The sequence below is a fragment of the Melampsora larici-populina genome (assembly GCF_000204055.1).
Source record: "Melampsora larici-populina 98AG31 unplaced genomic scaffold MELLAscaffold_24, whole genome shotgun sequence".
NCBI lineage: Eukaryota > Fungi > Basidiomycota > Pucciniomycetes > Pucciniales > Melampsoraceae > Melampsora > Melampsora laricis-populina.
The window spans coordinates 912,293-940,250 of NW_006768788.1; the positions used below are offsets into that span (position 1 = coordinate 912,293).

The 27,958-nt window shown below is 41.6% G+C and overlaps 5 protein-coding genes across 5 annotated transcripts; 3 read left to right on the forward strand and 2 right to left on the reverse strand.

Moving 5' to 3' along the window:
• Positions 1 to 3,819: 3,819 nt before the first annotated feature.
• On the forward strand, positions 3,820 to 8,031 carry MELLADRAFT_107661 (uncharacterized protein; the record flags this gene model as incomplete). The annotated part of the gene is made up of 2 exons (XM_007411243.1): positions 3,820 to 4,828; positions 7,307 to 8,031. The coding sequence occupies 2 exons, from the start codon at positions 3,820 to 3,822 to the stop codon at positions 8,029 to 8,031; spliced, it is 1,734 nt and encodes a 577-aa protein (XP_007411305.1).
• A 58-nt stretch (positions 8,032 to 8,089) lies between these two features.
• Positions 8,090 to 8,638, reverse strand: MELLADRAFT_64198 (uncharacterized protein; the record flags this gene model as incomplete). The annotated part of the gene is made up of 2 exons (XM_007411290.1): positions 8,090 to 8,263; positions 8,336 to 8,638. The coding sequence occupies 2 exons, from the start codon at positions 8,636 to 8,638 to the stop codon at positions 8,090 to 8,092; spliced, it is 477 nt and encodes a 158-aa protein (XP_007411352.1).
• A 1,385-nt stretch (positions 8,639 to 10,023) lies between these two features.
• On the reverse strand, positions 10,024 to 12,431 carry MELLADRAFT_107662 (uncharacterized protein; the record flags this gene model as incomplete). Its single annotated transcript, XM_007411289.1, has 5 exons — positions 10,024 to 10,899; positions 11,109 to 11,525; positions 11,588 to 12,096; positions 12,184 to 12,256; positions 12,351 to 12,431. The coding sequence occupies 5 exons, from the start codon at positions 12,429 to 12,431 to the stop codon at positions 10,024 to 10,026; spliced, it is 1,956 nt and encodes a 651-aa protein (XP_007411351.1).
• Positions 12,432 to 18,828: 6,397 nt separating this feature from the next.
• On the forward strand, positions 18,829 to 24,616 carry MELLADRAFT_43904 (uncharacterized protein; the record flags this gene model as incomplete). The annotated part of the gene is made up of 16 exons (XM_007411244.1): positions 18,829 to 18,938; positions 19,027 to 19,110; positions 19,173 to 19,344; positions 19,431 to 19,595; positions 19,668 to 19,845; positions 19,933 to 20,095; positions 20,159 to 20,351; positions 20,413 to 21,177; positions 21,256 to 21,342; positions 21,403 to 21,455; positions 21,525 to 22,173; positions 22,257 to 22,278; positions 22,355 to 22,533; positions 22,600 to 22,717; positions 22,791 to 22,966; positions 23,031 to 24,616. The coding sequence occupies 16 exons, from the start codon at positions 18,850 to 18,852 to the stop codon at positions 24,192 to 24,194; spliced, it is 4,257 nt and encodes a 1,418-aa protein (XP_007411306.1).
• Positions 24,617 to 25,857: 1,241 nt separating this feature from the next.
• MELLADRAFT_107664 (uncharacterized protein) lies at positions 25,858 to 27,007 on the forward strand (the record flags this gene model as incomplete). The annotated part of the gene is made up of 3 exons (XM_007411245.1): positions 25,858 to 25,989; positions 26,059 to 26,136; positions 26,213 to 27,007. 3 exons carry the CDS (start codon positions 25,858 to 25,860, stop codon positions 27,005 to 27,007), a joined length of 1,005 nt encoding a protein of 334 aa, XP_007411307.1.
• Between the last annotated feature and the right edge of the window lie 951 nt (positions 27,008 to 27,958).

Sequence of the window (27,958 nt, forward strand, 5' to 3'; positions counted from 1 at the left end):
CAACCCGTTCACCGCCCACTGGCAGGATAGATTCCAATTTGTGAAGTCCCTGCGCAGTCAAGACAGCATACCTCATGAGGCCAAAAGCATTCAATTAACCAATCCCAACAGAGAAGGCAATAGATTGGATGATTGGTAATATCATCCTTTTACCAAAGTGGCACAAGTCAATTTTAGCTTTGGGCCCATTGTTCATATTAGAAAGACACAAAACTGTAAGGGTCAGGTGGATGTGAGGGATATGTGTGGTTCTGGGATTATGGAAGGATGTGACAGGTAGCACAATTCATCCCCCCTTACTATATTATCTTGCTTTGTGGATTCTTTCTCTTTGAATTTTGTGTGTACCTTTTGATGTGTTTCTTCAGTTGTGCTGTTTCTGACTGGCAAGTTGCTGGACTAGCAATGGAACAAGGCGATTTGAATAAATCCCAGCTTGTCTAGCGCTTGCACCAACTGTAGTGTACCTCATGGTGAGGGGAGATAACACTCCCCTCACAAAAACCCATGTCTTTGATAGATAAATCATTGAGGTTGATGTGAGGTAGCAACATGTGTCTTGGATAGATCATCAAATTCAATGTGGGGTAGATGCATATGATCATGATGATCATATGCCAAACTCTAATTAATCAGGGAGTGGCTGTCCAGTGTTATTGAATTGAAAATATGTGAAGATACTTTGAAATCAAAATGTACACAAAGTCACTTTGCCCAATCCCTAATGTTTGGTGTGATGAGATGAGATGATAAGCTACTGCAACAATGGGAGATGCTCTAAGTCTACTGTACTTAGAGCATCCACTATGGGCATGGTAACCAAGTGATTCAAAGTAAGATTACCACTAAAGTACAGCAAGGTCCACTATGGACCAGTTTTAGACTTGTGGTCCGTAAAACTGTGTCAAATTGTGTATCCCACCTGTTTGAATTCACAAAGGCCTGCAACTTGATTTATTGTAGACTTTTGGCGCATTGAATTGGTCAAAAGCCGTACATCCAGCTTCCACACCCAACACCTTCACTTGACAACTTCCCTCTGACCTCAAGACAACCCTGGGCCAGCAACACAGATGTTGCGTGCGGCGCTGCGGTTGCATTGCGGTTTTTCTGACCGCACCACACCGTAGACTTAATTTCTATGTTGCGGCCTGACCTGCAGTGCAACAAGATCACTCAAATTGTTATTTTTTGGGGGCCACAACAACGTTTGTTGCGTTGCTGCCCCCAAAAACTTACAAATCGGTGTTTTTTTGGCGCTGTTGCGCCTGTTGCGTTGTGCAACGGTTGAGGCAGCACGCAACCTAGCCTTGACTTTTGTTGTTGTGGTACTTCCCGCAACACAGTGTCTGCTGCTTGTTGGTGTTGTGTGTTGTGGAGCAACACATCAAAAAACAGGTGTGCTGTGGCGCGTTGCGTTGCTGGCACAGGGTTGCTCAAGATACCAAAATATCAACAGTGGGTCCTCCCTCTGAACCTTTCAAATCATGCCATGCTATTTTTTTTAAGAAAAGTGAGCTCTCCTGATTGATTTTACTGAAATCAAGCAAGACATTCTTGTTGCTCATGCTCCACATATGAAGCCCAAAGTTGACAGGCATCAATCTGTCTGGTCACAAGAGCAGTCATTGGCGAGGATTGAGTTGCATGAGGTGGGTAAGATACAATACTTTGATCAGTGATTTTGCTATTGGGTTTAGCTTGTTCCAAGAGTATTATTGTTGGTAAATCAGAAAGTAAAGCAGCTTGTAGTTCATTTCATGTGTTTACCAATTTAGTTGTCATCCACACAATTACACTTTTCAATCAGGAACACAAAACTTACAATGAAACACCCTCATGATACACCACAGGGTAACTTTTTGTTGGAATACTGGCAAAAATTTGGTTGTGTCACAATCTGCCTGAATGCTGGACAAAAAATCAGTGTTTGGCCAGACAATACCAGCTGATTTCTGGTCAGGAGATCAGCCTTTTGACAAGAAAACAGCTGGTTACCCGCCATTTGGTCTGGTGAGAGATTGACCAGCCTTTTGGCAAGCAAAAGACAGCAAAAGGAGCTGTCTTCATGAACCAACTTGCACCATGTCCGTGTGGTGTTTGCCCGTCAACAAGCAGACACAAGTCACCTTTGAGCCTCAAAGGCAGTCTACGTGTGCTTGTTGTTGGGAAACTGCCACAAGGACATGGTGTTGATCCCATGAAATTGAATTTGGTTCTGTGCATTTGCCTCCCTTTTTTATCTTGACAACAGGAGAGCTCCTAGAATCCATTCTTTGGTCTGGGAGCTCCTCCCCATCCTCCCTGACATCAATGCCTCAACCCACAAGGGTTGGATGGCATTGCTATGGGAGGGAACAAAGAGCTTTGCTTGATCAGCTCCCCAATGATTGACAGCATACAAACCTGTCTTGGAGACTGTCTGTAGGCTGCCAGATGGCCCATCCAACAGCGGTCAGGCAATCTTGCTTTTTGACGGCAGCTCCCGCCACTGACCATCTGGTGGCGGACGTCCACCACCAAGCCAATCTTGCCACGTGATGGTAATCCATGCCTGCCAAATGACGGTATGGATTACCCTGTGGTGTAGTGGATGCTCTAAGACCTTGCAGCAGTGGCACATCAGTTGCTACATGTTACAAGTTTGGGAAGATGAAAAGAATTGTACTTGTTTGAAGGAAGAAATATTTTGATTCCTCAAGAAAAAATTACTGTACATTGTACGCAAGCACGAGGTGGACCACTTTTCTCTTTGCTCCAGATCAAAATCTTGGGTAGGGAGAAGTGTACAAGAGAGCATGCAAGAATGCTCCCTGCATAAGAGGCATCTCTCAGTTTATATGTATGTTGTACAACATATGTGACTTAATCGAGTTTGTCGTATGTAAGTCTCTCGCCCAACGTCTCGCGAGGGCGCGAGCGCGGGACCTTTGAAGTTTGCGGTGATGAATTGTAAGAGTCACATGATCCTGGGCACGACTGCGGCACAGACATCACGTGCTCAGTCAACAAAACCCATCAACTTGCTCTGAGATTCCACATCATCATTGTGGAATCCAAAGCCTATTTTCATACTTATGCGTTTTTTCTATCTTTCTATTGTTCACTACAGGTACTTTATCATCATTGTGGAATCCAAAGCCTATTTTCATACTTATGCGTTTTTCTATCTTTCTATTGTTCACTACAGGTTATGAGCCCGCGCTCTAGATCTTGACGATACGGCTGACCTGAATGAGAACACGGAATCAAGATTATGCTGCTAATCCTCGATCTCCGCCAAAACGTAGAAAACGAACTCAACGCAATAATCAACCTTTACAAGAACCTGAAATAAGTGCTCCGATTGAAAATCCACAAACGTTATCTTATAATCTTTCTTCATTACCACCAATACCGCCCTCTCCACTTAACTTTAACATATCCACTCTACCTCCGTTACCAGACTCTCCACTAGACTCTCCGATTACATCTTCGTACTCTCCCCACTCACCATTAGACTCACCTACTGTTCACCCGCAATTTCTTGTATATTCGATATACATCTCTGATTCACCGGAATTCCCAGATTCCACTGCGTTTAATCCTCTACCCGACTCTGCTGCACTACCTACTTCCCCGATATTACTCAATCCTGCTGACTCCGATTCGGAGATCATTCTAAAGTTCTCACGACTCAACTTAACATCAAATACTGACTACGTTACTGCTAGACCTATCAAGCCATACCCTACGTTACCTGAGAATCCTTTCGAACACACCGAGCGACTCTACAACTCAAACCCTGTGACCTTCCCAGCAAGATACTTCATCTCCAACATGTCTACTGAATCGAAATCACAATCTACGAACAATACGTTAACGGCTCAAGATATCTTGGAGGCCCGCGAAAACCTCAGCGATGAGATCAAATTTGATCACTTATCTACGAACGGATCAAACTTCATTGATTGGAAGAAGAACACAGCAAGAGCAATCAAAGCACTGATCGGCATTAAGAACTATTGGGATGAAAAATTACCGGTGTCCAATTACTTAGACAGAAAACGAGATGCGTTAGCGGCTAGTGTAATCAACAACACAATCCATGCGACCCTGAAGAACGTGACGGACGACGCGGACTCGGCGTACGAAGCCATGGAAGCTCTACAGAATCACTTCAGGAAAGGAGGCCGAACTGCTCAATTCTCACTTTTTAATAGGCTGATTAACCTACGTTTAGACCTAAATGAAACTGAAATGATAAATCATATGTCAAAAGTTGATGTGATCGTAGCTGAAATAGAATCTACTGGATTTATTTGGAACTCAGACTCAATCAAAGGCTTATTTTATCAAATTGTAATGCCTCCCGAGATGACTAAAGAGATTAATAAAGACTTAGATAACAAATACGACAAATCTAATCCTAACTACAAATTGAAAGATGTGAAATCAGCAATCCAAATCTATTTAGCTCGTGAAAGAACAGCCACAGAAACAATCACAATCAACAACATCAGTACTCAAATGCAGATGATGGCAGTCAACTCCACACCACGAAGCTTCACACCGAGCAGTCAGTCTACGCCTATACGCAATTATCAACAAAATCAATGTTTTGCGACACCTAACAGATTGATTCAAAAAATAGATCCTATCAGATGGCAACGAGGACCTCCAGCCTGGACAAAGAACGATAATGAAAGAAAAAACTCAGTCGATCGACCATTAGATATCCCGAGTTCAGCCGTTGGAGGTGTGAAAGCAGGCCTACTTCAATGTTTCTTCTGTGGTAGTTTTGGTCACACGTACAGTGCGGGTGGTTGTAAACCTTATGACGGCAACAGTGATCGACACCCCGGGCAAACAGGCGACGCTACATATGAAGCGTCGCCCTGACGCCCCGGGGCCGGGCCTGAGGCGTCAGATATCATATGTAGCAGAGTCTGTAAGGGTCAGCTGTTAGTATGTAGCGTCACACACACTAGATTGGCGTCAGCTACTTTCGCCTCCCAATAATCAACGTCACCATTATCCTATTGACTCTACCTCATCATCAACTTGCTCTTTCATTATGATTGATTCGTCGGTTCATTGCACTTGCAATCAGTGTATCAAACAAGTTTGTACAGACAGCCATGGTAAACAAGTTCAAGGCCAAATGGTTCATCCCAGAACTCAACAAAGGCATCTCGAGAATCATACGGAAGACCTTGAAAGCGAAATAATGACGGAGTTAATTGGGAAGTTTGCAAGCATGAAAGGTACCACCGAACCTGGTCCTGAAAGCGAATACTCTTCTTCCGAGTCATCAGACAATCTCGAACGAGCTGGATCTACAGTCGAACTAGTCTGCAAGTAACCAAGTTCCTCATTAATTTTCCAGTCATCGACTATTTCTGCATAGCTGACAAACAAATTATAATCAGACCTTGTAACTTTCTTCATTGCTTGGCTCTACCTAGCTTGTAGTATGACTCGTGCCAACTGTCGAGCGGCACGAGATTATGTCGCCCGGATCATAGACCTGACCTCTCGCACTCGGCTTACTGAAGGCTGGATGGGCTCTATACCGAAGGATCCGCGAACCATAACCAAACGCTTGGATCTTGAAGCATCAATCGAGCGCCTGGTCTGCTGCCCCAAATGCTTTTCCTTATACGACATCAAAACATCTCCTGCAGAATGTGGATACCGGGAGGTCAGCACTTGCGATCCATGTGGAGCCGATCTATTTGCCTCGCACAACATTCCTGAATTGCCATCAATAACGAACAAACATCAAAAACCTCGGCCTTCTCATCTCAAGAAAAAGAGGACGCCTGTTTCCAGTTTCATGCTTCAAGATTTTCAGCATTGGTTAACCTGGTTTTTATCTCAAGCTCACGTTGAAGATGCCATTGAAAAATGGGATAAATTGTGCAAGTTGGAGTCAAATGGAATCTCGGATTATATTCAGTCACCGGCGTGGAGCGCTCTCTACTCCGGAATCAACAAATCATCAGCCACACATAGCTCATCTCATACATTAAGATTAGGGTTCTCTTTGTTTGTGGATTGGTTTAACCCTTTGGGAAACAAAATTTCAGGACTACAGGCATCGATTGGTATCTTCGCTCTTCACTGCTTAAATCTGCCACCTCAAGATCGCCATCTAATCAGGTACACTCACCTAGCTGGAATAGTCCCTGCTCCAGACCAACCAGACATGACTACAACGAGTCATGTCCTTGCTCCGCTAATTGATCAACTAATCGAACTCGACCGTGGGGTCATGATTAAGACACATCGACATCCGGATGGACGCAAGGTGATCGTTCGGCTCAGCATCCTTGTTGGCGATGTGGTTGCCAATCACAAGGTTGCAGGCTTCACGTCTCATTCTGGGAAATTATTCTGCCGGTTGTGTAAGTGTCTCAAATCCGATCTCCCAAAAATGACGGTCGGCAAGAAGAGAATTAGAAGGGATGTGCTTGAGGCGGCACATTACTGGAAGGCTGCCGACACGCTTGTACAACAAGAGACACGTGTTCAACGAACGGGTGTCCGATGGTCTGAGCTTAACCGACTGCCTTATTGGGACCCAGTGATGAATGTTGGTGTCGGTATCATGCACAACTGGTTCGAGGGGGTGCTTGCGAATCATTTCCGGTATCGATGGCGATTTCAAGTCCAGAAGAAGCTAGACCAGCAAGTGTTAGACGAAGCGGAAGCCGAATTGGATGATTGTGAAGAGGGCGAAGGATGGCTCTCGCATGGTTTGATAGTCTTAATGCTGAAGAATTTAAGAGACGTGAAGGTGCCAACTGGTATGACGAGAATTCCGAAGGGCGTTGGGACAGCTGCAAACGGGAAGCTCAAGGCCAGTGAATGGCATGCCCTTTTTGCTATACACTTGCCTTTGGCTGCGATCGATACTCTCATTGGGAATTACGAAACTTACGTCGACGGTCAAACTAATTCTCGCCTATTGATTTTACTTCAAAATTTCGTTGCGCTGGTGGAGTGCACTCACATCGTGGCATCCAGAAAACTGGGGGAACTGGATCCACAACGTTTCAAAAAAGCCTACTTCGAATATACAACCACATCAGAAAAGATCGAACCGGATGTCAGAATCAAACCCAATCACCACTATGCCATTCATCTGGCATCTCAGATGGAATGGTGGGGGCCAATTTTGGGAGTCGCTGAATTCGCTGGTGAGCGAATGTGTGGATTTCTACAAAAAGTCAATACTAACGGGAAACTTGGTGAGTTCTTTATACATTGTTTTTTACCCATCGTCAGCTTAATTTATTTTGAAAAATGTATTTTTTTGTAGGACAAATGGCGCAGACTATAATGTGTCGTTTTTGTCAGCTTCAAAGGTTGCTCGCGCGATCCCCTCCGGCTGATACAACCAATCTCGGGAAAAGCCAAAGGAATATCGGTCCGGCTTTTGAGGTGGATGATAAAACATACGACCGTCTCTTCAAATATTATCATGCTTTGGATAATCAGTGGGTCAACTTCAGGAAGGTTCCCTATCCGGATGGGGCGCGGGTTTTTGGACCGTTTGTCCAGGAGATCGCTGGTCTTGTGGGACAATATGGCCTTCAATACAGCAAGAAGAGCCCAAACAACATCGTAAGGATTGAAGTGGATGGGGCGGTTTCTTGTGCGAGGGTACTTCATATCTTACAATTGCAAGAACCTTTGGACACGGTGGTACAGGTGCAAGGGTTGTTAGGAGTCGATGATGCATTGCTGAATCCGCTTTTCAAAAGATTAGGTATCACCCGTGTCGTTGAAGACTCCCAGATTAGATTTATTCCGGCAAAGTCGATAGTTTCACCAGTGGCTCATAGACAACTCCCAGCTTGGACAATGGGGCTGAACAACCCTAGCCTGCTTGTCATGATGACGATATCTGGAGAAGCACCTGGAGAGTCCTCAAATTTTCAGGAAAACACCTCAGACGTTCAGGACATGGATAATCTTTACGCCTCTCAATTAGCTGAAGATGATATGGCAATGGACATTGATACTGATCCATCAATGATATAACACGTATCATCTGATTCCTACACATATGTATCCATTCATATCATTCTTGTTGTTTTATTTACATCTCATTGTGTTTCATCTCTTGTTGATCTTGTGGTTCAATATCAATTTGTGTGATTTCATCATTTGCTGCCTCATTGATCAAGGGCGAAACACGATTTAAACCCATCCCTCCCATGCTACCTCCAAACTTTGGAACGTCCACTTCTGTTCGTAACACTGTTGCGACACTCTTCATTCAATGTTCTACAAAGATTATAATGTCAGATCTTGAGATTGCGAAAAGGATGTATAAAAAACTCACCTGGTGGACTGATTGTTCAACATCCAAAGCTTCGTCAACCGGGTCGACTACTTCATCGACGACGACTTCCTCCTCCACATCCACAAAATTTGCCGCAAATGGTAAAAGGAACATGGGAATAGATCCTGTTGCTTTACCGTTGAGCGTGAAATCCAAAAGTTCAGATGAAACAACAGGGCGGATCGACCATTTTCCAGTGAGCATGGAAAGTTCTGATTCCAAAAAAATGAGGAGGTAGTAGGTGACAACAAAGGAGGTGAAAGTTGATAATCGTAGGGTTTCAAAAGAAACCTTGGACTCCATAACGAACTGTGTGTGCTGAGTAATCGAAATTTCGCCTTTGCAAAGCAAGATCCTTGTTGATTTTTTGAAAGAAAGCTCGAACAAGTAATGAAATAGATCTAAGAAAGAAAAATGTGATCTAACGCGATGTCGAGGGACATTCTTCCAGCGATGAAGAAGGTACAAGAATATACTGATCAGACGTTCGAACATTGATAAGATGGAAGGGGTGATTGGCAATGATCAAAAAGAAGAAAGGGTCCTTTTGCAATTATTAAAAGAGAGATTGTTTGGGAACTCTCGACGCTCTTGTCCATTTCAACGACACCGAATACGATCAAGCCCATCCCTTATTAATGTGACCAACCCGCCCAATTTGGAGTGCTTCCTCCCATGCACTCAAGTCAAACACGATATAAAGAGCTGAGGGTTCTCCCTTCACCTATCCACCTATCAAAACGATATACAAGACTCATATCAACCAACCAACAAGTCAGGCTAAAATACCATCACCATCATGTCTTTTTCAATGAATTTCCACGACACCCTTGATTGGTCAACTCTACCTGAGCATATTTTGCAAAACATCTTTTCACAACTTCCACGATTCCCGGAGGGCCATCAAAACATACATCTCACACGAGTGTGCAAGAGCTGGCACCAAGCAGCTATTCGAATGTGAGTTCTCCTTCCGCTTTTCGGATGATCCATCCCCTGACTGACAAGGTTATTCACAGGTGTTGGAGCGATCTCAGAGTTAGTGGCATGGTGGCCTTAGTCAAACTCAACATAATCGCCTTGAAGTATCCCGAGCGTGCGGAAAACACAAAGACGCTATGGATTCATGATACCAATTTTATGAAAGATTTTGGCCGCACTAAATGGGCAGTTCTTTCGGATGAAGAAAAAGGCTGGGCCAAAGATTATGTTTGGCCCAAGTTTTGGGCTTATCCCTGGCTCCCGAAGGCGTCGGTATATCTCATATCGTAGTTACACTTGTATCCTCATTATATTTTTTCTGTCTCGTGTTTTTTTGTCTCGTGTTTTTTTGTCTCTTTTTTTTGTCTCGTGTTCCATGTCTTCCTTTTCTTGTCTTTAGCAGCCAAATGATAGCAAGCCCCAAGTTGCCCATTTGGCAATCTCAAATTAGTCCAGTCCAAACGTGAGCACATTGATTTTCATTAATCTCCGCCACAACTATAAGCAGTAAAGACAGTGAAAGAAAATATTCAAGAAAATTTTCGTAAAACTAAGACCAAAGTAGAGGAAAAAAGACCAAACTAACGACTAAAGACAAAAGCTAAAACGAGATAAAGGAAAGACGTTTGAAACAGGTAAAGAATTGAATACAAGCAATGATAAACCACGATCAGAGTCAACTATGTACACAACAAATCACAAACATATCAGGCATTTTTCCAAACATCCCACCTCTGTGCGCGTTCTTCATCCCCATCGTCATCCATTGTTGCATCGTCTACATAATAATCCCCTTTGCCACCACCAATTGGCTTTTCAAATTCTTCCGACTCCGCCCAGTCATTACCTTTCGCCTTCGCCTTCGCCTTACCCTTACTCCTCTTAGTAGTTTCTTCCTCTTCCTCTTCCTCCTCGCTTTCTTCTTCGTCCTCATCATCATCTATATCTTCTTTGTCTTCTTCGTCTTCAAAATCTTTGTCTTCTTCATCATCAGTGTCATCCAAATCAATGACAGTGCCTGCGTCAGATCCATCTTCTTCATCATCTGACTCGGAACCATCACTTGAATCGTGACCCAGGTTCAGATGTTCTAAGTCGTAGGCCTTAGTCGCCCTGGCCCAGTGCTTCTCAGTGAACTTTCGGTCGCGAAGCTTCTCATCCGGATGTGATCTACCAAGCAGAGATACTGAAGGATCTGGGAGAAACATTACATTTAAGCAGTCGCCTATCATGTCCCGTTGGGATTGGGAAAGCGTGTTGTTCCACCAGTCGGAGTCGTAAAAGTCAAGCGGTAAGCCTCGGGGGGGTCTGGTAAAAGTAGAGAGGATTGGTGCAGCGGGACGAAGGCGAGGGTGTCTTTGAGTTCGCTTGTTAATGATTATGTCGGAATGTTTCATGTGTTCATCCAGACGTCGCATGAACACGCCAGCAGCCTCAGATCGGTAGATTGGTGTCTTGACAATGTGGATTCCTCGCTGGGCATCGATTTCGTCGTCACTGTGAGCGTCGATTTTGCGCAACATTTTGATGTAGCGCGCAGGGAAGTTGTGCGCCTCGGCGTGTTTCCAAAGGAGTTTACAAAGCTGCCAACATGAGAAGGATGAGTGTAATGTTAATTGAATCAAGGTAAAGGCCACAATTGACTTACACGTTGTCGATTCCTTTGAATCACCTTCCTTGCATCATCTCTTTGATTCTTGCCAGCATCTTTCGTTTCCTTCTTGTACTTATCGGTCATCAGATGATGTACGTAGTGGTTGTAGGTCTTTTCCAGTAGCAGGAGATTGTCGACATAGTAGGGGTTCGCATTCGGGAAAGCTTTTCCGGCAACCCACATCCGAAAGATCCTGATTGCACTGAGCCGACAGGCTTCATTCCACATCGAGTCCGGAGCAGCGTCAAGATCTGGAGCCCATCGACGAATTCCGAGTTTTGCCAACATCGCAAGAGAGTATCGAACGAAGAAATCCTGCACATATACAATCCCCTTACCGATTTTAACACGGCCAGCTCGGGCTTCACGCAAAGAGATGATTTCAGTTTGGGGAATGAGATCCTGACTGTTTGAGGAATCAGCAACGGCTGTAATTTGAGCGGGGTCGGAAAATCTAGCATTGAATTTGGTAAGAAGCGCTGGATCCGGGGCCACAGGAACTGAACCGGCCGCGGCCAAGTCCCATATGATTCGAACAAACGTAAAGAAACATTCCTACGAGCCAATGATTAGGACCAATCCGAAAAAAAGATAGATGGAAATAGATGAAAACACACCTTGGTACGTGTATAATCCTCTGGAAACTCCCCAGAGAGTACCTGATGAGGACTTCGTTTGGGGGATGCAGTGATCGGCGGGCCAGCTTGTTTTTTTGTAGATCTAACAGCTGGTGACGACTTTGGGGTTGACTTCGCAGGAAGCGGCGACTTCTTAGGCGTGGAAGTAGAACTGTGGCGTTTGGATGTCACTCTCGGGCGAGGAGTGGCGGTAGTCTTGTTTGACGGCAAAGGAACAGGCGGGGCTCTTGATGAGCTTGCGGCAGCAGGTTGATCCTTTGCAGCCTTCGATTTTGCTTTGGACTTCGACTTAGGTGGTGATTGTAGTCCCACATATTTGAGCTTTTTGAGCAGAGTGTCGTAGGCTTGGTCGCGGGAAGCAGCCTGAGTTTGCATCTGGGAAATCAGTTGAGTCTGAGCAGCAAGTTGTTGAGTGGTTGCTTGCAACAACGCCTGAAGCTCAGATGGATCCATGAGGTAAATGCAGAGTGAAACAAGCGAATTAAAAGCTACAATTTATAAGGAGGCAAGTCAATTTGTGAGTAAGATAATTTTTTCAGGAAGGGAAGAAGAACAAGTAGGCTGGAGGGACTTACGGCTAGCTTTATAGACCACACCAAAGGAAATCCTTAGGTCATTGACATGGCGTGGGCCCGTTGTCATGAGATTCTAAAAAGGGATTGAAAATTTCAAAGGAACTCAAGCGTAAACATAGCGTCGAACATGAATATGAAAACGAAGAAGTTATTTCATTTTGGCTCACCGATTTTGCAAATCCGTCTCGCCTGGGCATGTTCAGCAATGCCACGATGGGACTGAATGGGGCGGAAAGGGGTATTGACATTGGGTGTAAGTTTCTTGATGTTTACCAAAGGGTCCAAGACAAAACGGAAATGAAAGCAATCAATACGGAAACGGTAGGTGACGCTGAGCCGACGATGATGGAGAGGCGAAAGTAGCTGACGCCAATCTAGTGTGTGTGACGCTACATACTAACAGCTGACCCTTACAGACTCTGCTACATATGATATCTGACGCCTCAGGCCCGGCCCCGGGGCGTCAGGGCGACGCTTCATATGTAGCGTCGCCTGTTTGCCCGGGGTGCGATTAGGAGCTCATTGGAGGGACTGGAGAAAAGTCACATCAGGTCAATATTACAGTTTAAACGCATTATTTCCCAACAAATACAATCTTCCAATCAATCAACGATCAATCAGACCAAACGCCAATTCCATTGAAGTGATGAATGAAAACACCCAAGAACCAATTGAAGCAACAGTCATGAATCTCGACTGGGCATCAGAAGGTTTCGGTTTGATGAACAACAAATCAGATGTTCCAACTGAGTATTTGTTTGATGGAGGAGCGACTGACGCTGTAAGCAACGACAGATTGTCTTTAACTAACTATCAAACACTACCCAGTCCGATTCCTATCAAGACAGCTGCTAATGACTCGCGTGCTGTTATAGTAGGGAAAGGTGACATCGAAATAGAGACGGAGAACGGAGAAACTGCAATCATCAAAGACATATATTATTGTCCAAAAGCAACAACTACAATCATTTCACCTGGAGCGTTGATTGCAAGCGGAGCGAAGATATCAATGAAAGAAGATAACAGCTATCATATCAAATTGAAAAATGGAAAGACTTTATACGCTGTGCATAAGAATAGAAGGTGGTTTATAAAAACTAGAAAGAATCGTCCGAAATTTTGTAATTCCCCTCATCTGTCAAGTCATCTATGTGCAATGAAGTCATCTTATCAACTGTCGAAGTTATGGCATGAACGCCTGGGTCACGTTTCCATGAAGAGAGTTCAGAAACTTTTCAAAGATCATGAAGAATATGGTTTGCCTGAAGTCAAGCATTGCCCTGTGACTTGTGAAGACTGTTTGACGTGTAAGAGCACAAGACGAAGAGTTCTTGGTAGCACCAACCGTGAGCCTAGGGTAATGGAAGTTCTTGTGACAGACGTAGCTGGCCCTTTTTCACCTTGCCTGACCGGTGAGCAACTGATGGTTACATTTCGTGATTTAGCGTCGACCTACTCGGAAATCTGCATCATCAAACATAAATCTGAGGTATATCAGCGACTCATCAACACGATCAAACGCTGGGAACGTGAAACAAACCTCAAGATCAAGACAGTCAGATCAGACAGAGGTGGAGAATACATTGGAGCAAACCTCGACAAATGGCTCAAGGAAGCAGGAATCAAGCACAAATACTCAAACCCCTACGAACCAGAACAAAACGGGACTGCAGAACGCCTAAATCGAACACTAGGAGAGATGGCAAGAACTTTACTGGCAGCAAGTAAATTACCTCAGAAGTTTTGGAATTTTGCGTATATGACAGCAGCACATATTCACAACCGTATCCCAAACAGCTCCACTGGCAACAAAACCCCTTACGAACTTTTTCACGACCGCAAAAGAAGAGCAAGGAAGTGTAAAATGATTGGATACGTAGAAGGAGGAAAAGGATGGTTATTTTATGATGAAGACTCGAAAACAGTATTCCCCTCCGTCATAGCTCAATTTCCTTACGAAGCTGACTTACCACAACCTAATCAAAACGAAGAAAACACATCATCATCGTCACTTAACAACATCTTGAACAGAGAAGGAACGAGCAAAGGTAGCCTGAGTCACATCATCAATGCATTGAAATTAGGAGACTTCACCGAGGAAATAAAATTAGATAAACAAGACGTATCAGCAGCTTACGCATTGAGCAATGAAGAATACTTAAAAATTTTGAAGCCTCCACGTTCATACGCAGAAGAATTAAGGTCCGAAGAATCAACTAACTGGAAAGAAGCATGTGATAATGAAATGAAGATGATGGAGAAGATGAAGGTGTGGAAGGTGGTAGACAGGCCTGAAGGATTAGTACCAATTGACTTAAAATGGGTTTTTGCGTATAAAAAGGTAGATGAAAACGGCAATCCTATCAAATTCAAAGCGCGACTTGTGGCAAAGGGTTTCAAACAGAAGGAAGGAATTGATTATACAGAAACTTTCGCGCCAACAGCAACGTTTGCGGGATTACGAATCATGCTCACTATTGCAGCACATCAAGGATGGCCAACTCACTCTTTTGATATCACCTCTGCGTATCTTCATAGCGCGATTGACTCAATAGTTTACTTCTCAATTCCAACAGGGTACATGTGCGAAGCAAAGAAGAAGAATCAAGTTTTAGAAGCAATAAAAGCGCTGTATGGCACAAAGCAGGGAGCTAGATGCTGGTGGAAACACATTGACAACATCCTCACATCCATAGGTTTTAAGAGCAGTCAATACGATCAGTCCCTATACATCTATCACCGTAATGGAGACACATGCATTATCTGGTTACATAGCGATGATGGAGGAGTCACTGCGAGCTCAGAAGAATTACTGGATGAAATACATCAAGCATTGAAAGCCAAGCTCCTAATTAAGTGGGAAAAGAACCTAGACCAAATTGTAGGCGTCAATGTAAAACGTCACGAAGACGGAAGTTTTACATTATCTCAACCAGGACTCACAAAGAAAATCATTCAATCTTTCCTACCTGATGAACGATCAGCTAAGACGCCCATGAACTGTCAAAAGATCCCGACATCGCCAAACGAAGAGGAAGAGAAAGTAGATGCCGAGAAATACTTATCAGCTATAGGAAGTTTAAACCATTTGTCAGTAGCAACACGGCCGGACATCACTTACACGATCAATTTCCTAGCCCGATTTTCATCTGATCCCAGGAAACAACACTGGGCGGCAATCGAGCACGTCATCCAATACCTAAACACAACGGGAGTTCGTGAACTCATGATCAAGCCCATCAAGACTAAGGTCAACACGCCTATTCATACTTACGTAGACGCCAACTGGGGAGGGGAGGGAGCGAGATCTTCTCATGGTTACATCACGTATTTTCTTAACTGCCTGATCTCTTGGACATCAAAAAGACAAACCTGTGTAGCATCATCTACCTGCCATGCTGAGTACATGGCGCTTGGAACAGCATGTCGAGATGCAGTTTGGTTGCGAAATCTAATTGAGGACATCACCGGCGAAGGGAACATCGTCAACATGCATTGTGACAATACCTCAGCAATACACGTTGCGAGCGACAACTCTTCCAACAAACGCACGAGACACACTGATCGCAAATTCTACTACATCAATGAACAAGTCTACAAAGGACGAGTTTTCCTTCACTGGATCGATACCAAATCCCAAAGAGCAGACATTCTTACAAAACCTCTAGGTCCGAACCTACACGATCAGGGTATCAAGAACTTACACATCACATTAGACGCAATAAAACCCGACGCCAAAGCATCTAAAACCTCAAATAACATGCAACCAAGCCCAAATGAAGACAACGTATCTGGTGGAAATAATTCCGTGGCTATACGATCTGATTCCAGTTAATCTGGGAGAAAGGATTGTTGATCCCGGGGGAACAGATTCCAGACTACGGTGCTCTATCATTTATCAAATCAATCATCAATTCATCAAAGCCACATCAAAAATAGTCTACGGTTATGTTTCCTTTTTCATTTCTTATTTTCGAGTTTTGTTTTTTTGTATTTTGTGTGTCACTTTGTTTTTTAATTCTTACGCTCATTATTCTCAACACATCATCAAATCATGTACTGGCTACAATTTTTTTACTTTGTTTTTTGTTTTCTTTCTTCTTCTATGGTCTGTAGGGATGTCAGTGCCTTGTCGTGGGGGGGTGTAAGAGTCACATGATCCTGGGCACAACTGCGGCACAGACATCACGTGCTCAGTCAACAAAACCCATCAACTCGCTCTGAGATTCCACATCATCATTGTGGAATCCAAAGCCTATTTTCATACTTATGCGTTTTTCTATCTTTCTATTGTTCACTACAGGTACTTTATCATCATTGTGGAATCCAAAGCCTATTTTCATACTTATGCGTTTTTCTATCTTTCTATTGTTCACTACAGTCTAACCCGCGCTAATGCATAATTTGGGGAGACTCACTTTCCTATGCAATTAGACGGGTTATGCTTTTTGACCTACACCCCCAAAATGCATAAAAATATGCATTTAGATTTTGGGGTGTATTGCATAGAATTATGCATTAGTACGGTTATTGTATTACCCCACCCATATGGGACAAGAGAGGGTGAAGGTGGGAAAACTTCAGTAAGAAAGCGTTTAATTTTGAGGACATTTGTTGTCTATTTAGTACGATATGTACAGAAAGAAACAAAAACAATTGTTTTCAAGAACATGCTTTATCAAGTACAATGTGTTACAAAAAACAGTCAACAAACAATAACTTTTGAGGACTTGTGCTTATTTGGTACGACATGTACAAAAAGAAAGAAATTGAAGTATTTTTGAAGGCTATTGATGATCAAGTGTTAGATATAGTCACACGTTGGAAGAAATCAGTTATTGCCACTTGTTTTTTGTTACCAAAAAACAGCTCGGACTCAAGCATCTCGGCATACTTCTGCAAAGAGTTGTCCAATTTGAGACCAGAAGCTGTACCAGTGCCCTCTATGTGAGCTAATTCCTTGTTTTCAGTAGCAGACATGATGAAAAAAGATGCAAATTGATCTAAGGGAGCCGAAGATCGTGTGAGGTGGGTGATATCACTTTGCTGATCATTCCAAAGCACAACTGCTGTTGCTTTTTGTCAGTATCACCACCACATCACTGGGTTTGACCTATGCAATACCGCTTCCAAGATATAATTTTTTTTGCTTTGACCCTATGCATCATGCAATATGCAATTAAAATCTTGTTTTGGCCCGCACCAGCGTGGTGGAGACCAAAACCTATGCATTTTGGCTGGATATGCATATGCGCGGGTATACAACAGCGCGGGTTAGACTGTACATGAATTTCATCTTTGGCGGGGAAAGTGTTTACAGGTCTGGACGTGGGAAAGTTAATTTAAGATTGATAATCCCAAAGCGCCGGACTGTGCTCGCAGCTCCGCCCTCACTCTAATCTTAAGAGCGGCCGTCTGCTTCCACAGCCCTTTAAACGAAAATCACTGAGTCTTTTTGGTGGTGCACAGTCGGTCGACCACGTCACACACAGGTTACCAAAGTGGGTGTACATTTGAATTGCTTGAATTGCTTTATGGTGATATTTGATTTGGTCAGAATGAATGTGTGTATGTGGTACATACCAACAAATAGGAGTGATGTGAACTGTGTTGAGGTGAAGATTTGGTGATACATACATAGTGCAATACTTTGATTTTTGATTTTGATGGTGGTTCGATCGATCAAAGCTCAGTTTATATTCTAGAATCTACATATTTACCGAATACCGAATCAGAGTCCAGACTTCCAAGAAAACTTGAATCAGTTAATTGAAACTTGATTGTTTCTTTTTGAAGAGAAAGAAAAAGTTTATCAAGGTTGTTCGATAGAGAAACTTCTTAAATACAAGCACTTTCAAAGAAAAAAGAACATTACACTTCAAACTCATTCGAATCAAATCATCATCTGGTTTCTTTCTTTTCTCTTTACCTTCTCTTTACCACATTTAAATCGACTTATATCTTCTTTAACGAATCTCAAATGTCAGTCATTGGTAAAGATTATGCCACAACGGCTGATCCATCAGAATATCCAAATCTTCAAACTCCAAAACCAAATGGATACATCATTCCTTCAGATTCTCCGACTCGTCCTAATACTAACGATTCAAATTTAGTTCCTGTAAGTTGATAATTCTTCTTGACCAATCATCTTAATCTGATATATGCTTTGTTTTAGGAACATTCATTCGATCCAGATGCTACACCGGAAGAAAAGAAACAACAAGCCATGTTAGGTGCTGATAAGTTGGCTAAATTAGATATGAGTAATCTTCATTTAAAACCAACTGCTACGACTGGTAAGTTCACTTTTTTAGATTCTTGAAGCCCATTTCGCAGGTTCTGATAAGCTGATCAAATTGTATTATCAATCCATAGCTCTCAAAACTGATCTCAATGGAATCAAAGTCGAAGTAAGCGGTTCGATCATGATCTATCAAATTGAAATCGAGGTTTTGATTAATACGTTCTACGGTTCTTTAGCCTTCAGTCAATATGGAAGATATCAAAGCCACATCAGAAGCCAATGCGAATTCCGAACAAAATGATTTAAATTCAACAAACAAAACCGATACTGAACTTGGTGATCTACCGGGTCAGATCTCAGCGGTCACTCCAATGACAGGTGTGATTCCAGATTGGTATAAAGTTGGATGGGCTGCTCAAATGGAATCAAATAGGGATCGTGAACCTTCAGAAGTCAAACATACTGAAATCTTAGAAACTTTTTTAGGTGAAATGTATTATGGTACTTGGTCTGTCATCATTCTTATCTTACTCATCATTCTTATCTTACTTGTCATATGACTTGTTTAATCTAACCTTTTTGTTTTGTTTTCATAGGTATCATAACGCTGCTATCATCTTCTTTGCTGTGGCGGCATCTCATTACATAACTCTCTTTGGTGGCGGATGGTCATCATTAATGTGCGTTGATCATGCGATAATCCTCAATGGTTTAAATACTGAAATTTGATATGTTATTGTAGTATTATTTTGAGTATTTGTGCAACCTATTATCAAACAAGTATTCGTAGGGTTCGAAGAGACGCAAGAGGAGATGTAGCTCGTGAATTAGCTAAACAAAGACTTTTTCAAGATCATGAAACAGTAGACTGGCTTAACAATTTCTTTCATCGGTTTTGGTTGATTTATGAGCCGGTAATGCCTTTTGCAAAATCATCTCTCTTTTCTTTTTTTTCTGAGATTTGGGTTTTTCTTATTCTCTTGGATTGGATGATACATAGGTTCTTTCCGCTACTATTGTGGCTTCTGTTGATCAAATCTTGGTAGCCTCGACTCCTACTTTTTTGGAATCGATTCGAATGTCGACTTTTACTTTAGGTTCAAAGGCACCTCGAATTGATTTTATTAGATCTCATCCTGAAACTGAAGATGATGTAGTGGTCATGGTATGATCTCAATCTTTTCTCGTCTTATAAATTCACTATTGAGACTTATTAACTGAAATCTGCATCATTCAGGATTGGAAATTCGATTTTACTCCGAATGATATCTTGGAAATGACTGCCAAGGCTGCAGCGGCCAAGATTAATCCAAAGATTGTTCTGACGATTAGATTTGGGAAAGGTTTAATTGGTGCAGCCAAGGATATTGTAGTGGAAAATATCTCCTTTTGCGGTATCATGAGGATCCGAATCAGTGAATATCTTGCCACTTATATTGCTCTCTTGATTCATTCACTATGACAGACGCTGATCATAACTTATTTTTGTATCTTTTTATCAGAACTTATGAATAATTTTCCACACCTGCAATTGGTGGATTTATCTTTCATGGAAAAACCAGAGTTTGACTTTGTACTCAAACCTGTGGGTTTTGATCTTAACATGATTCCTGGTCTCTCAGGTTTCATTGAATCTCAAGTACATGCAACCCTTGGCCCCATGATGTAAGCCTCATTTCCTCTTCAATTCTTGTCCGAATCCTCATCATGTGTTTCTTTTTTTCAAAGGTACGACCCAAATGTTTTCACACTCAATCTAGAGCAGATGTTGGCTGGTACACCGATTGATTCAGCTATCGGAGTCCTTCAACTCACTGTACATCATGCTCGTGGATTGAAGGCGGTCAAGATTGGTGGCGGGACCCCTGATCCATATGTGACAATTTCGATCGGCGCCCGTGGTCATCTAGATCGTACCAAGGTGAGTACGCATGGTTGATCACGATCTAGAGCACTATCATTGACATTCAAAGCATATATAGGTTAAGCACAGCACTCAGAACCCACACTGGAATAGTATACACTTTTTACTTCTCAACTCTCTCAACGATCTTCTCACGCTAGAAATCATGGATTATAACGAAGTCAGGAAAGACACATCGCTAGGAACGGCCAATATAGATCTTCAAACCTTGGTAGCTGACCCTGAACAAGATAGTCTGACTATCCCAGTCATGTATCAATCGAAAGCCAGAGGTGAAATCCGAGTCGATCTCACCTATCATCCTTGTTTGATTCCGAAAGCTCTTGAAAGCGGTGAAGAAGAACCGATGCCTGAAACTACAACTGGGGTGGTACGTCTAACACTACATCAAGCAAAAGACCTTGATTACAAACGATCGGGTACCAGTCAATTATCACCTTATGCTAAGATTTACTTGAATGGGATTCAAGTTAAGAAAACATCTGTGATCAAAAGAACAAATAACCCTGTATACGAAGTATACACCGAAGTATTAGTTAAGAAGAGATCAGCGGCTGTCTTTACTGTTAAGATGTATGATGAACGTGTTGGAGAAGATGCATCGATTGGATATGTCAATGCGAAACTTGATGATTTATTAGAAGCTACTTCTGGTGATCATAAGAATGATTGGTTTCCTCTTAATACTAGTAAAACTGGAAAAGTCAGACTTAGTGCGACATGGAAAGGTGTATTGATGGCAGGAGCAATCAATGGGGCTGGAGCATATACACCTCCAATCGGTGTTTTGAAATTTTGGTTTAAGAAAGCAGAGGATTTGAAGGTCTGTTTTTTGTTATCGTACAACGCATCAAGTAAATTTCACTGGTCTGACTTCATCAGGATGGGTTTTGATTCACAGAACGTCGAAGCTTTGACGGGTGGAAAGAGTGATCCGTATATTCGAGTGATGAGATCAGGGATTGTTTTGTCGAGAACCCAGATCCATGTGAGTATTCTCTTCAGCGAGATACTCGTCGGTTTTACTTACCTACCATGTTATCTCTAGAACAGCAATCTTGATCCAGATTTCGATGAGATTGTTTATGTCCCAGTCCATAGGTGAGTTTACATCATATACTGAGTCCTCTCATTTTATACTTACTCTCTATTACCTGATCTTTTGCATAGTATGAAAGACCATTACCGACTTGAGGTGATGGATTATCAACAAATGACCAAAGACCGTTCTTTGGGAATGTATGATTTATCGGTTCAAAGTTTTGCGGTTCCTTGTCAACCCAAAGGCGCAACCACCCATCAATCAACCGGTAAACAAGTTTTCTCAGAATACCTCAAGACTGATGGTAAGAAGGCAGTTGTGAAGGGGCGATTACACTTTGAGGTGGAATTTCACCCTTGTACATATATGCGATTTTCACCGTTTGATCGACCAGCATCAGACCTCGATAAACTCAAAGCAGATGACGCTTCAGATTTAGCTTCTACAGTCGATGCCGAATTTGAAGACAATGGATCGGTTGTGAATGAACCTGAAGGTGTTGAAGTCTTGGCCACACCTATCTCTACTGCTAAACCTAGATCACGAACCGTCTCTAAAGCTCAAAGTGCACATTCAAAGCAATCAAGTATCGGTGAATTGAAAAGTGCAATTGAACTTCCATCTGGAGTTTCGGCTATTTCAGGTCTTTCGACTTTAGATCCTAAACCTATTGAATTAAGTAAAACTGAATTACTTCAAGCTCAATCTGGTATACTTGTGTTTAATATCATGGGAGGTACGATTGCAAGGAAGAATGCTAGGTTGGAATTCTTATTTGTCAGTTTGATTTTTTTTTTGCTCAAAGTTTTTAAAACGTATTTGGTTTTGATTGGGCTTCGGTTTTTCTTCCTTGTTTTCAGGATGATGGTTATTGGCCTGCATGTAAGTTTCTCAACTATATCTGATGTATCAATCAAATATAATCGTTCACTTTATTGATCGTTGGTCTTTGTTTTAGACTCTACTGAACCCTCAAAATCTGTGAATGCTAAATGGGATGAAACTGGAGAATGCTTTATCAGAGAATTAGATTGGTCTAGATGTACTTTGAAATTGAATTCGGCTGATAAAGATACAAGAGAAGAAGTTTATGCTCAATATTCTTGTAGTCTTAAAGATTTCTTAGATTGTTGTTTAGTAAGTTTTTGGCTTTTTCAAATTGAAATTAAGTTAAGGTACTGATGGGTTTTGGATTAATTATAGGAAGCGCCTCATGAGTTTGTACTTGAAGATTTAGAAGGTGGTCATAAGAGTACTGTTTCGATTCAGTGTAGATACGTACCAGTGCCGATCACTTTGGAGCCTCGGGAGAGCATCAACAGTGAGCAATTAAAGAGTTTTTCATTATGCTTATTGGCTAGTCGTTGACGTTGTCATCGAATGATGTCAAATAGATATGGGCATCTTGACTGTGATGCTGGAGAATGCAAAGAATTTGTTGGCGGCCGATAGGAATGGATACTCTGATCCTTATGCTCAGTTTGTTTTGAATGGTATGAAGGTCTTTAAGAGTGATGTACAGAAAAAGACATTGAATCCACAATGGATGGAAAAATTCGATGTAGAAGTCGTCAGTAATTTCTTTCTTCGATCCTGTATGTTTTTGACCTTCAATCTGATTACTTTTATCTCAGCCTTCGCGAGTTCATGCAGACTTTATTGTACAAGTGTTTGATTGGGATCGTGTTGGGGCAAGTGATAAACTTGGACAAGCAGCAATTGATTTGAAAGAACTTGAACCAATGCAACAATCTACTATGGCGCTAAAGCTCTCACATGAAGGAACTGAACACGGTGTTGTGCATCTCAAACTTACCTTTCGACCTGGTTTCATCACTCGTAGTCGACAAGCTACATCCACTTTTACAGGTCTAGGCAGGGTGGCCACAGGTCTTGGTGGAACGGTACTTTCTACTGGTGCTGGTGTTGGTTTAGGTGCAGTGAAAGGAGTGGGACACGTTGGGGGTGGTGTAATCAAAGGAGTGGGAGGAGTTGGTAGATTAGGCTTTACAGGGATCCGAAAAGTCACAGGAACTCATAAAAGGAGTAGTACGACTGATAGTGATAAATTAGGAGCAGAGAATACATCAGGACTGGGAACACCACCTAGCAATTCGCTTGGAATCTTATCTGACAAGGTGATAGGTAGTCCAAGACTTTCTCAAGATATGCCACAATCTACCCCATCTAAATCAACTTCAGATCTGAAATTAACAATAACGAATTTAGGAGCTAGTGGATTAGAAAATCCAGATGCAAAACCATATTTACATGTCAAAAGAAATGGAAAATCGGTATTTGATACAAAACCAATTCGACATACAACTACACCTACATGGGAAGAAAGCTTTACATTAGATTTAATCATTGGACAGAATTGTAAACTAGATTTTATAATTTATGATAAAAAGAAATTGGGTAAAGATAAAGAATTAGGTAGTTTATCAGTTGATGTTTGGAATTATGTATTACCTAATCAAGGGAAATTAGATGCAGATGTTTTAGAAACTTTAAGTAATGGGACTGGCAACTTGAATTTTAAAATGATGGCTTCATTAAGAACTCCTAATAATCAACAATTAATCGGTAGTCCTGATGGGAATGGTGGAAATAAAGCCAGAGTTGGAAGTTTTTTAGACAGAGATCCTAATAGTGGTACTGGAGGTCTTCATCATGGTCATCTTGCTCATTTGAATGGAGGAACTTCATCAACGACCACTACACCTGGTGGTCCGCCTTCTCCTGGTTCTAAATCTAATAGATCGATTTCGAGATTCTCTTTACAGCGTCATCGTTAATGTTAATTTTAATTTGAGATGTGTTTATTCTGCTTCGTGGGATTTCAATCTTTTCTCTTTGAAGTTTCGTTATTAATTCTTTTACTTTTTGTGAAACATTTAAAAAAATTATGTGATTTTTGTTTTTGTTTTTTACGATTTTTTTTTTGGCAGAAATACAAGGTCCGACTCCACCGTCTATACAGCAAATCTTTAGACCTTTGGTTTTTTCTTCATTCTTTTTTTGCTACGTGGACATGATCATGCTCTGTGTGTTTTATTTGTTTTTCATTTTTGGATTGATTGATTGAATTTGTTGTGTAGTTTTTTTTTAATTTTTCATTTTAATTTAGTTTTTTATACTTAAACAATCAATACATGTTGAAATTTAAGATTGAAGGGTTTATGAGAAAGACATCTTTAAAGTCGGGTTTTGCTTCGGTTTCTTTGGTACATTTTCAAAACAGAGAAATGAGATCAAGATATGTGACAAAAGTATAGAGAAAATCAGGATATCATGTATAATTGTTTTATTTGTAGTGGGAGATTTGTTTCTCAACGATACAAGTTTTGATGTGATTCATAAAAAAATCCAAAAGTTTATGTATAAGGTTTACAAAATTGGGAGGTTATGCATTTGTCTTTTAATGGTATGTCAATTCTATCTATTTTCGTCTTCAAGGAGCTTGTAAGTACTTACATGATCATCTTTGACCAGTTGAAAATGATGGAAATTCATGGTCATGTAGCAGGATTGATGACTGATGCTCGCTTGGAAGAGAAATTGATTTCATCAGTGGCACTAAAGGAAAGGGTGGATTCATCATTGCGGGCATGAACTCACTACGTACGCAAGCTCTGTTCTCAAGTTTCGTACCAGCTGGGCGTCGTCGTCGACCGGTCAATTGAGGTTTGGTTAATTGCTCACTCAGGAACGTTTGGGTGTGGTGATTTGCTGCTATCGAGCCTTGAGGAGGACTCATTCTCGAGTATGATGAGCCAAGCGTAACGCTGTTCACCAGAAGTGGTCTTCGTATTCAACCGGTTTTCTCGAGAATCCCTCTGAGGATTGTCCGAGGTTGAAAAACTAATAGCCCGTATCACAACCCAGGTTCCGATAACAGACCTGAACGTGACTTTGATGGACGATAGAGTACTGTGAATGAAATCCCTATACTCCGGCGCAAACCTTTCTTTCTTCAAGTAGTCATTGAAGAAAGACTTTGGATGTGCGGACGTCAGGGCTTGGTCATCTTCATAACCCGTCTGACTCTAGCAGACTTCTTACAGCGTTTGACAGGGCAATGTAGCGTCACTCGGACCTGATGTCGGCATGAAATCTCCATCTTGACTGACGGCACAACATTCATGGCGCACGAGGTTGAATGCAAAATGAAGCTTATGCGCAACTGTGAGCGTATAAAAGGATGTCTGATTCTTTGATTCGCTTTCCATCCTCCTCACACACTTCTTGTTCTTTCTCCCATTTCCCGTCCTGCCATCTTATCCTTCCACATCACTTTCCACATCATCTTATCAATTTGATTAAAACCCCTTATCGTCCATCGATTGAAGCTTCACCGCCTATATCATCCTTCAGCCAATTCTCTATTGCAGAGATCTTTCCATCATCCGCGCTCTCATCATATCACCCTAAAACAATCTTCACATTTACTTTCGGAAAATGTCTTTCACAAACCTTGGCTTGAATCTCGCTGCATTGTCTTCCGTGGACACTTGGTTTCATCTCAAGCGAGTCATTCTTCAAAGTGCGCGCAATACCAAGAGCAGCGAAGATGTCTTGATCCGACAAAGTGTAAGCCGCTCATTTCTTTCGCTTGAGACGCAAGCCAAATTACTCATCTGTTTGTTATTGTGCTATCAGGATAACATCCCGTCGTATCCGTTCAAGCTCTTCCCAAGCGATAAGCTTCTTACTTGGACTCCACAAACCGTTGTTGAGGTATGTTTACTTTCTGTCTGCGACAGTTTTATCCTCATCAGTTGACATCGATCCTTATGATTCATTTGACTTTCAGATCACGTTCTCTGATGATCAACTTTCATCGGGCACTGTCAACTCCGAAGAAAATTATGATACTGCATTCAATTCTTTAAACCGTGAACATGGCACGATTGCAATCGAACTTCTCACATCGCCGGCTAGCTCGGTATCATTGGAGAGTTTATCCTGCTACTCCTCCGATTCACAAGAAGAAATCAACAATGAATCTGAAAGCTCCTTTGATTCTCTGTTCGAAGACGATTCCATCGAAAATTCTTCCATCTATCAAAATGTCAACTCAGTACGCACGCCTAATCCTACGGATACTGTACTAGCTGAGGAAAAGGCACTACTTGAGCCAATCTCACTCGAGAATCAGTCGTGGAATGAACGCATCAACTACCTTGCTACTGATGAAGAATGGGACGACCATATCGACAAATTAGCAAAGGAGTTTGAAAAGGAGATGGGATTTGACTCTGAGACTGAGACTGAATGTCTTTCATTCGACAATAACATGACCAGGATATCAGCTGCGTTTGATTGCGACAAAGAAGAAGTTGAAGATGGAGAGTTTGAGGACATATTTCTATCACCAGAATGTTCTGAAGGAGAGGAAGTCAATCGGTCTTTTGATTCTTTATTTGACGGTGAAGATAGCATGATGGATGAATTTGAAGACTCTGTTGAAAGTCAAGAAACAAGCCAAGAATTTAATAATATTTTCAAAATAAGTGAAGAAGAAAAACAAGAATATCAATTATTATCTTTACAAAGACACGCAAGAGCGATTCGAAGAAACCCACACCTTTTTCATCTTTTCCGTTAGAAGATTTGGATAGATGTTTGAGTTCTGATATTAGTGCACCTACAAAACAATATTTCATTCTAAAATTTATCACCAGCAATATAAATTCAATCATCATATAATCATCTTCAACAAAAGAATGATCAAAATTGAAATTTCTTGCATATTCAAGAGTCTGATCAAAACACATTGTATATATTTCAAATCTTTGTATCTTTCATCTTTATATTCAGTATTTGTATTTCTTTCTCCTTTTTTTTGTAATTTTCTTTAATTTATCTGAAATTGAATATCACCATCATATCAAAAAAAGTTTGTTCAAACACATGACCCAAAAGGCACTTGACAAAAAATTCTGTTTCACTCCACTTACACCTTGGCCAACCAAAAATGATTCCAAACAAGGCCATACACATAATGACTTGTGATATTTCACAGCAGTAGGTTATATTCAGTCTGCCTGAATACTTGCCCCAAGTTGGATATTGGCACCACCCAAAAATAAAGAAAAATGGGCCTCTCATGATGCTCAAGGTTTGATTCCAATTTGGGGAGGATTTGGAAGATCATTTTTTTGTGAATCATGTTTCTTTTTTTGATTGTTGGAGCAGCTGGGTAACAGCACAGACCAATAGAAAGGGATGCATTTACAATGTCTTTTGCCTCTGACCAGGTTGGTTTTTTCAAAGGGAATGTCCTGTATGCACATTTTGTACCATGTCATAAGATGCAGAAACTCGGAGAAAGCTATGATGAGGTTCAGAACTTGCATTTAAAAAAAGAATCTTGAAAAGTTTGCAAGGTTTAGGAATCTGTGGGTCACTTTTCCACTTTTCCATTTGATAGGAGGTAACTGTTATATCTACAAATTGAAATCAAATCTTAAACCTCATTGGGGGCCCATTGTTTTCTGAAATTTGGGTGGTGCCAATGGGAATAACCAACTGGTAAATGGTGGGCTCAACCAGAATA